Here is a 10,253-nt window from a genome sequence, read left to right as displayed (position 1 = left end):
GCAGATCGGTTGGAGAACACCCTAACGATGAACTTTCCTGGAATTTATACATCTCCTAAAAGCAGGCTGAATGTGCAGGGCGAAGTTCACGTTTTGACTTTGATTCCACTTAGGGTTTAGTGTAGTGATCTATTCCTTGCATCTCTGGCATATAAGCTGTTGTAGAAAAGGTCTTAGAGATTCTCGGTTTCATATTTTTGGCACCACCTAGCCTGTTATTAATATCACGAGTCTTGCTCTTAATGTAGATATCTTTATCCAGAGTTCAGTGTGTGTGTGTGTGTGTGTGTGTAGCACTAAAGCCAAATTCTGGACTAGGAGGCATCTCGCTCGGCTCTGAGGTGTTTCTCTGATGTGCAGAGTGAAGGATTAAGAGAGGTAATAGCAACCACGTGGGCCTTTTGTGGGAACACCACTGAGCCCCATTTCAGCTTTTCATGATTTGTGGTTCTACCTTGTTTCCCGTTGGAAAAGTATTGAGTCAGACCCTGGACATCAGAGTTATCGCCGCATCTTTAGAACACAGGTTTGGGAAGAGAAATTGTTCCTCTAAAATGCTGTGATGTCTGTATCTGTCTGCTGATAGTTCCAAACCCTCTCTCCCCACAAGCACAAATCGGGGGGGGGGGGGGGGGGGGGCGGCATAAACAGGTCACATAAAGCGGTTCAGGAGCAGCCTCCCTGCTTCTCTCCTGTGAAGGAGGTGACCAATCATTGCCTCTCCCTTTTCTCTTATCAGCCGGGTGGCTCTAATGCTACAAAAATGTGGGTTAAGTGAGGTCTGGGGTAGGAAACGGCACAGTTTAGGAGACCATCCTCTTCATCTGAAGCCCAAGGACACGGTCTGCACCAATCCTGCCACTCTGAAAAACTCTCAGGATGTCGTCAGTGGGGAAGTTAGAAGGCTTCAAGGTTGGAGTTGAGGAAAAGCAACCGTAAGGCATTCCTTTACCCAGGTGAGAGCTGAAACTGGATTCAGGGTCCAGCACTGATTGTGAACCTTCTTGGTGCCAGGCTGTGCCAGGTGTGGCAGAGACCACAGACTTGGGTAAGGCTGCAGGTTCTCTCTCGCAGCGCCTCGTCCAACCCAGGTGATAGTAGGGGGAAGCAAGACGAGGCCACAAAGGTAGGATGCTGGGCAGCCGGTGAAGTGCTGTGCCCAGCCTCAACTGCTGTGGGAAGGAGAGAGCAGAGCAGGCTGGGGAGAGCAGAAAGCACAGCTTGGAGCACTGCTCTCAAACCTGAGCCCGTGCCGGAGTTACCCGTAGGGCCCCGCCCTGGAGTTTCTGGTTCACTAGGTCCCGAGCAGGGCCTGGGAAAGTATGTTTTGACCAGCCCGGGTGCTTACTGATGCTGCTGGCCAGGGTCCACACTTTGAGACCCACTGACGTCGAGGAAGTGATGCTTAAATTGAGCCAGGGGCTAGGGTATGAATTGGGGCAGATGGGTGAGTGCAGGCAGCAAATTCTCAGTGGAAGTTGCGGCATGGACAGAGGTACGGAGAGAAAGCAAGGGGTTATGTTGGGAAAACCCACATAGTCCAGTTGGAGAAACGGTGGTAAATCAGGATGGAGTGAAATTTGGAGAAAACCTTGAAATACTACTTCGTGGAGCCAGTGCCTACTCCGGAGGTAATCAAGGAGCCCAACGGGTTTGGAGCGGAAAAGACATCTAACCATAATTACATTGCTGGGAAGTCTGGCAGCGGTAGTCGCCCAAACTAACTGATTAGCACCACCTGCCAGGAGAGCTGTGTTGAGAAGGATTCTGAGGCTGAGAGCAGACCCAGCACTGGGATTCGTGGTGTTTTTGCCGTGGGTAGAGAAATGGAAGGGTGGTAATTTCACTCTGTGCCATCCCCAGACTGGAGGGGCGGGACACATGTTAGGAGAACATCAGAATAGCTGAGATAAACAGTAATCAGGAACTGATGAGTGGCATTCCTTCGAGCATATGTAAGGACTTAATACAGGGTAGCACAGTGGAAGCAGATGTAAAAGATATTGCTAAGGTAGAACCTGCTAGATACGGGCAGTAACTGATTCATCTGTTCAGCAGAAATTGGTGGCCTGAAGGCAGGGGTACAGGGAGACACAAACGCTGCTCACTGGGAACTCAGAGCCTAGAGGGGAGAGCGAACAAGGCCCCACCTGGCCATACATCCGTGAGAGACTTTCTAGAGGAGATGTCTGACCTAGTCCCAAAGCGTTGGTAAAAGTGCTGCGGTGACCTGCTGGGGTGCCAGGCAGGCCCGGGGGGGTGAGCATGGACTGGGGAAGAGGGCTTGTTGTCACGGAGGGGAGTATGTAAGGAGCTGCAGCGCCTGTTTGCTGCTGGGTTGCAGAGTGTAACAGCTGTGACAGCCTGATAGCGGCCACGTGACGAGAGCCCAGGGGTCCCTGATAATGGCTTTGGAGCTTGTGCTGTGGCCCGGGGGGGTTGGGGTGGGGGTGGGTTGGAGGCGTCTGAGGTCATGCAGGTCACGGGGCAGTGTGGGTGATGCTTTTCCGGGAAGGCGGGGGCCAGGAGCTGTTGGGGAGTTGGTGCGGTTGTCTGGGTGCTAAGGACCTGAAGCACAGGGCAGGGAGCATGCACAAGCAGGACTGGGTGGCTGTGGGGGTGAGGGAGTGCGGGGTGATCGTGGCTTCTGGGGTGTAGGCCAGAGAGGGAGGTGGTTTAACGAGGGCGGTGATGAATCCCACTTTTACGATCGTGAGTGTGAAGTACTGGGGCACCTCCATGCGCCAGTAGCCAGTAGGCTGTTGGATACACGTCTGAAACTTGGGATTGATGTCTGGGCTATAAATACTGACTTGGGAGTCATTAGCATTAATGTGGCTTGAAATCATGTGGGGAGATGAGATCACTCAGGAAGGAATGTCAGGAGTGCATACAGTGGTCTGGAAACCCCGACCCGGAAGGAGGCGGTGCAGGCCCGAGCGCGAGCGAGCTCGTGGGAGGGCCAGGACAGTGGGGGAGTGGGGCCGTCCCGAAAGGGGGGCTTGGTCAACGGGATGGCGAGCACGGGAGAGAAATGCATAGAACCGCTCAGGACTTGGCGGATGGGGGAGAGGGACGGGGGGCAAGCTACTGATAAAAATGGGGAGTCCCCCCAAGAGTGCCAGCTTGAGCGGTGTGGAAGAGAACTTGGGTTGGGGCTGTTGTGGTTTGGATCCCATTTGCTAGGCAGCTGGAATTTAAAATTGTGGCCCTGAAGGAACAGGTTGGGTTAGAGATGGGGATTTGGATCATTTGCTGAGAAATATACTGGCTAAATCCTTGGGGAAGACCGAGACAGGACGGTAGAACTACTAATTCTGAAGGTAGGGATTTGACGCAGGCTGTGGGGGCCCAATCTTTAGGCCCAGAGGAGCCGCCCTGTGAAATCGGCCTCCCAACTGCTAGGGGAGGTGTTTGGGGAGTTCCTTAGCAGAAAAATGCTAGAGAAACGGCCCAGTTAAAGGATTACTCTAGCCCCATGCCATCCTCCTCGCCCCCCTCAAAAAAATTGTTCATTTTAATCTTGTTTCTTAATCCGCATTATCTGGGGTCAGTGAAGATTCAACCAGATAGTTTTTCTCCTTGGGAGTTTTCACAGGCACGGACAAAGTGTGAAAACCCCCCCTCTGTAGAAATCTAAAACTACCTCCATGCCTCTGGGAGGATGAATGTGGCGGCACTCATTTCCCTGTACCTGAAGGCCTCTGACAAGCGACCGGCTGCCCGACGCCCACGGGCACGGCCGGGATAGGACCGGTGCGGTGCTCGGACGTGGGGGGCGGTGCCCGGTATTGCCTGAGGGCGGGCTGGCCCTGCAGAGTACCCTGGTAAGCTGAAGAGCCTGGGGCAGAATGGGGGTGCTGGAGACATTGCTGAAGCCCCTGGAACCCCTCGGGGGGGCTCCCTTTAACATCTTCTCCCCGCCCAGCAAGAAGGGATTGAGCTCCTGGCACAGGAGCTTTTCAATGAAAAGTTTATTAGAAGGGCACTTACAGGGGAAGGAGAGAGGACACAGATCCTTGACAATAGGGGCACAATGCTTACAGGTGCTCTGCTCTTAAGATACAAAAGTTAGAAAAATCTAAAACACTATAAATACATACATGCTTTTTACAAAGGTATTCAAAGGTCAGGCTGGCTGAGAAGTGAAGGCCATCAGCATCCTCCACACTCAGTTCCCCCCACCCCAATACACACCACCAGAGTTCGGAACAGCCTCGGTCGCAAGAGCAGCAGGGAGGTGAGTGAAGGAGGAGAGGGAGGGGGGGCTCGGGCTCCATCCCCGGGGGAGAGCCTGCAGGTGACACCGAGCTGCCTGTTTGTACATGCTGCCACATGCTTAGCCAGCCCCGGGGGGCGGGGGGGGGGGCGGGGGCTGCTTCTGGATGCTGAGCCGCTGGGCCCCTGACTCTTCCCAGCCACGGTCCTGGGGAGAAGCGACCTTTGCAACTTTTTCAAAAAAATTAAATAGTTCTCTGTCTTGAATGGTTTTAAGAAATTATTACATAAATATAAAAACACCAGAATGCTAGAGTGTACATCAGCATAAAAAAAAAATCAGTTACAGAATCACTGAGAGCGTTTCTCAATCCAGTTTACACGATCGGCGAGTTGCTGGGCTAGCTGTGTTCCTGGAAAGTTGCCTGCACGTCATTTCCCCACTGCCCGCCCCCTGCCGTCGGAGCCCCAGCCTCTGTGTATGTGGTTTGCTTTCCCACCCTCTGGGGAAGTAGTTGCTACTCCTCAAAAGGACGATCTAGGAGGGAACATTCATGCCACAAAAAATGGCACAACACAGCTGTGTTGCGGTTTTCTTCTAGTAAAGTGGGGACACATGTAGATCTTGGGGCCAACGCCGCCACTTAAAGTCACACAGAGTCCAGAACTAAACTCAGGCCCGCTCTTGCTACGGGTAACCCCCTTGGGAACCGTCTGGGAACAGTCCCCAGATTGCCTCTCCTCCCTCATCCTTTCAAGGATGACAGAGAGGGGCCTGAGGGGAGCTCAGGGCCCAGACAGAAACCCTACTGCCTTCTCCCCAGACTACATGCATGCATGCATGACATGTGCACGCTACAGCCTTTTCCTGCGGTTCGAGTAAAAGCCCTTAGCCCTGGAATAGGTCCAAACTCTAGGAGGCCAAGGGAAGATGGGGAAAAAAAACTAAGCACAAGATATGTGCTACAGCTCATTCCAACACGTTAATGATTTAAAAAAAAATAATCACCATGGTCAATAAAAAAAAAAATACAACACAGACAAAAGGATGATGGGAAAGTCTGCCAGCAGCCTTGCCCTTGCGCGCGCGCACGTGTGTGTGTGCGCGCGCGCGTGCGCTTCCTAAGAGTCAAAGTCCCCGCTCCTGACTCTCGGCTTGTCTCAAAATGTCAGATCGTCTACAGCCTGCCAGGAAGGTGGCCAACTGAGATGATGTTCCAGCACAGGCCGTAACCTGAAGCCGCTGGGGCAGCTACCCACTTTGTGCTGGAAGAACCTTAGTTACTAAATAAAGTTGGGGCGGGGGGGAGGAAAGGGAAGAGAAGTTGGCTCCTCGGGGTGGGGCGCGGCCAAGGATCTCAGGCGCAAGGCTAGCTCCTCGGGGTCAGGGGCAGCACCAGCGCCAGGGTGAAGGCGACTGGGCAGGGAGCCCTGCGAATGACACTTAAAACTGCCCTCCACCCCCCTAGACTGCCCTATTTTCTCTTGCTCCTTCAACTGTCCTTTAAAAAGTTCTTTTTAACGTGTAAATGCCATTCCTACAACAGGATTTTCAAACCAAGAAAACCAGCTTTGTGACTTGAAGGATGCTAATATGACACAAGCCACCCCCCCGCCCCGGCCCCCAGAACACAGCTGCAGCCTCTCTGATGGGAAGGGCACCACGTCCTCACCTCTGGGTCTGACTGAATCTCTTCCAGAGGTGGACTTACCTACATTTTCCTCTTACATCCTCCTCCAGGAGTCTAGTCTATAAAGCAGAGGGGCCAAGTAAGCTTTTGGAGAAACACAAAACTGGAACTTCCTGCCTCCTAAAAGGAGCCCTCAGCCCTGAGCATCAAGGGGACCGAGACACCATCCGGGTGCAGCCCCCGGATGGCCCAAACTGGGCTGTACCTGAAGCTAGTCCCCAAGAAACGGGAGGACAGCTGGGTGCCAGAGGAAGGCCTCAGAGGAGAGAAGGCAGGTGGAGAACGCAGGCCCTCAGAAACCGCTGTCCTGGCTTTTGGGGGAGGCCACAATGGAACACTCCCCCCCCGAGTCTCAGCCCTGACCAGGAGCGTGCGCGCACATCCAGGAGGTTCAGACGGCTTGCTGGCAGCAGCAGGGCGCAGAGCGTTTCACAGCAGGCCAACTCCGGACCTGCAGAAGCTGACCCTCTCGGGGAGAGTGGCCGTGTGGGGTCTCTGGGTTCTGTGTCCACGGCCCCGCGAAAAGACCAGCATAGGTCTGGCACGGTGCTCCTCCCATCTCTTCCTGTGTCCTCGGGGAGCCTGGAGAGCAGCTCTCCTACCTCGAAACCATAAAGCTAGAGCTGCAGAGGCATTAGGATCCTGCCGGGGAGGCACCGGGAAGCCCCCAGCGTCTCCATAAGGTATCAGAAATGTCATCACATTTGAGATTCACACCTGCCAGTAGACATTTTCTCCCCTTCACCGGGAATAAGACAGGACTTCCATGGGAAATCCCTTTTCCTGGTAGAAATCCATGCAAAAAAGATGGGATAAAGTCATTTCATACAAAAAACAGCAACGAGGAATAAAGTACCAATTGCAAGTGGCAATGTTGTCTGCTGTATTCGGCAAAAGGCCAGTCGAAAAGGAGGGCTTTTTTTCCAGTTAAAATAATTTATAAGGTTCCTCACTAATTGCCACTGGGAACAGTACTTCTCCTACAACATAACTGCTGGAGTTGTCACTGAGGATCCGCCGCCATGAGCTAGATAATCTTACGTCCCAGGGGAAAGATGGCCGACCTCTGCACACCAAGCCTCCAATTTTCAAAGGTGTAAAAAAAAAAAAAAAAAAAAAAAAAATTTAATAGCCCTTTTCATTTGCCTATGTTGGCCTGAGATTTTTCCCTTCTGGTGAATTTGCTTCTGTTAATTTCAGTTTCCAGAAGTGCTGGCAGGTGTCTTCTCAACAAAACCTGGAAGAGCTTCACCTTGAGAGAGAGGTTGCTGGGCCCCCCACGCTGGTTTCCCAGTCAATGTGCCAACCCGGGATTTTTGTTTTAATACAAACATTCAAATGAGCATACGATAAAGCTCATTCAATTAATGCAACTATGTAAACCAAGAGAGCCGGATGCATGAGAATAGCAAGTGCGCTCTTACAGAGGACTGGAGACCCACACAGTGGAGGGCAGCCTCAGCTCAGGCGCCGTTGACGCCACGGCTGCCTCCTGCTTCCCGTGACTACACGTGAATCTCTGAGATTAATGCGAGAGGAGAAACTATACACTGCCTGCGCGCTGAGCCTCAGCGGATCTCCCAACTGTTCAAAGTGAGAAAGGACAAGTTTACGAGACGAGGTGTCCCACCAGCTTCCCCCCCGGCCCCGTGTGCATGTTCTGAACACACTGGCTCACCCTTCTCAGTACGCTCTGAGAGGAGAGGGACAGGCGAGCCCCCCCTCCCCACCCCAAGTCAATCCGGCTCCTGGGGTGCAGGGTCTGCTAGAGCGCTGGGGCTCAGGAATGCCCCGCTGAAGAGTTTGTTACAAGCGCCAGAGGGCTAGGCACGAGGTCCGCTCCCGCCCCTCCCGCCCCGACAGGCTCTACCCTACCTAGAACACCCCGGGTGAGTTTCACACTCGAGTCCGGAACCGATGGCCATTTCCTGTTGGACAGTGACATCCCAGATTGCTGTCATTAAAAGATAAGGGGGCTGGGAGGAGGGGGCAGTTGGGGCCAAAGGGCAAATGGGTTCGGCAGACACAGCTGTTCAGAAAATCCATCTCTGGATTTGCTTTTGCGTTTTGGAAAACAGGTTGGGGCCGCTTTGATTGGAGGGAGAAAAATTTCTTCTTCATTGACAATGGTGAGTTGAGTTCCAATTTTCTCCACCTCCTACGCGGCCTTTTCCCCCCAAGCCCGCCCTCCCCCCACCCTCCCCCTTCACACCCAACGTCTCTAAGACACACTGGAACAGCGGATGCTTGGGGAGCCCATCTGGGTGAGGACCTTGTCAAGCCACTGCAAAGGCCCATTCAGGTGCAGCTCGATCCAGCAGGGGGTGCTGGTCACGGTCTGTCTCCTGCAAGACATAGGGAGAGGGGTGGGGTGGGAGACTTCAAAAAATGTCCGGAAGGACACACCTACAAGTCAGAACACCTTTTCTTGCTTTGGTGAGAGTCTTCTTCCCAGAGCCAGAGATAGGGTCCATGGCGCCTTGCTAGACCCAGCTCTAGAGGAGGTCCCAATAACTTGCTGAGACTGCCAGGCCGAACTCCTCCAACTGGGAAGAGCCTTGAGTAAGTCAGGTTCTCCTCATGGGGAAGGAGATAGCCCTTCAAGGGCTAAACATGTGAGGCAAATCCCAGGGTATGCCACTTGCCCACCCGTTTCTGGGACAACCCCCCCCCCCCCCCCCCCAGTGAAGAACTTCCAGCCTGAGCAAAGGTCTCCCAGGGTCCCATCTGTCATGAATGGGCAGCCCCATCTCCAGCCCCAGGTCCAGTCCCGGCAGGCCATGATGACGTGTGTCTGTCTGATGGAGGGTGTTGTTTGCAAAGCGCCGACAGAGTCCACATGCCATCAGTTCCCAATGTGCTGATATAATTCCCATCTATGGCCTTATTTTGGAAAATCTTACAAGCAGAGCAAGCCATGGAACAATTACTGGAAAAAACCAAGGCACACCACACGTTTCTTCTCCCCAAAGCACTTTGTCTAAATTCAGGCTGGCTGATGACGCAGCCCGCAGGCGAGCTCCCAACGGCCTGCAGTGAGCAAAGGCTATCTGCTGAGGCCGCGGCGCTGGTACCAGCTGGAGGCGGGAGGCCTGCGCCCGGGGCCCTCGCCGCTCCTGGCCATCTCACGGGAGGGATGAAACCTTGCTCTCTCTGGCCCAAGAGGCAGAAGGAGGGCAAGACTGTTCTGGGAAGGGGCTGCACGGCCCGTTAGGCTGCTCTGCGGGGCTGCCAGGTGGCAGGGACCTGGTGGGCCGCCCAGGACCCAGCGTGTTGGCAGCATGTCCCGTGTGGTGACACAGGGCCCCCAGGGAAAGGCTTCCGCCACCGAGGGGCCTCTTCCCAGCACTCGGAGCTGGAGGGCCACGGTGCTGCGCCAGCTTGAGGGCTGCTTGCTCAAGGCCACCTCCTGCCTTTTTTTGGCCTACGCTGGGCCCAGGTGGAGGTCTCTAGATGGCCTCGTGGACCCCGGGGTGCCCCTCTGACCTGTGGTGCCTGAGTGCAGTCCTCTGGACTGAAGTCTGGGTGTAGGGAGAGCAGAAGGACCTCTCTCTGGCTCTTTTCCATTGGGGTCCATCTAAGTATTTCCCTTTCCCCCACAAAGAAAATATTAAAACATTTTACTCTGGTCCCATAACTGATTTCAGCCAGGGCCAAAAGGTGGGCTAAAACCTCTCTCGGGCTGGGCCTTCGGGCCTGGGCTCATCACCTCAGGCCGTCATAACTGGGCTGTAAGTTCTCAGTTGGTCACTCATCCTGGATTTCAGAGAGACTCCCCCAGACCAAGGTGCTGTGTTCCCCTGGCCCTGTGGGGCAGACACAGGGCACAGCAGCTAAAATACCGTAAATAGAAGAGGACTTTAGGGGCCGAAATCCTCTAATGAGAATCTGACTTTCCATAAGTCATGCTCATCTGGATTTCATTACAAACGGTGGCCCAGAGCCAATATTGAAATGGGTTTGGCCTGGGTGCAGAATGACTACAAAACAAAATGGATTCCAAACATCTGGAAAAATGAAGAGAAGCGGGGAGTCACTTGCAAGGCGCTGGCCCCAGCTGACATGTGGGCACCTCTGCGTCTGGCGCGGGAGCCGGGGGCAGGAGGGGGACACGGCCCTGGCCCTTGCACACATCCTGTCTAGGTGTGGAAAGAAAAGGGACCGGATTCGCTAAACCCAAACCAGAATGTTCTGAGAGATTCGACAGCACAGACCAGGTAGACCCGACCAGTGCCATGTTTAAACCAATATCTGAAATTCTGAAAAAACTCTTAGCAAGTAAACTGTTCCTTTATGACTACCCAAATCTTCTCCCATCCGCCTCTCAACTTTAATACCCGAGAT

The 10,253-nt window shown here is 53.8% G+C and overlaps 1 protein-coding gene across 4 annotated transcripts in view; it reads right to left on the bottom strand.

Moving 5' to 3' along the window:
* Positions 1 to 3,958: 3,958 nt before the first annotated feature.
* SMAD3 (SMAD family member 3) overlaps positions 3,959 to 10,253 on the bottom strand; it is a 115,327-nt gene continuing 109,032 nt past the window's right edge. For all 4 annotated transcript variants that reach the window (XM_027570184.2, XM_027570186.2, XM_027570188.2 and 1 more), the window contains one exon: positions 3,959 to 8,254. In XM_027570184.2, coding sequence (XP_027425985.1) covers positions 8,131 to 8,254 — 124 coding nt within the window. In that variant the 3' untranslated portion in view covers positions 3,959 to 8,130. The remainder of the gene's footprint in view (positions 8,255 to 10,253) is intronic.

Source organism: Zalophus californianus, chromosome 6 (assembly GCF_009762305.2).
Source record: "Zalophus californianus isolate mZalCal1 chromosome 6, mZalCal1.pri.v2, whole genome shotgun sequence".
NCBI classification, from domain to species: domain Eukaryota; kingdom Metazoa; phylum Chordata; class Mammalia; order Carnivora; family Otariidae; genus Zalophus; species Zalophus californianus.
Note: the sequence above shows the minus strand (reverse complement) of the source record. Positions and strands in the feature narration are given on the sequence as shown.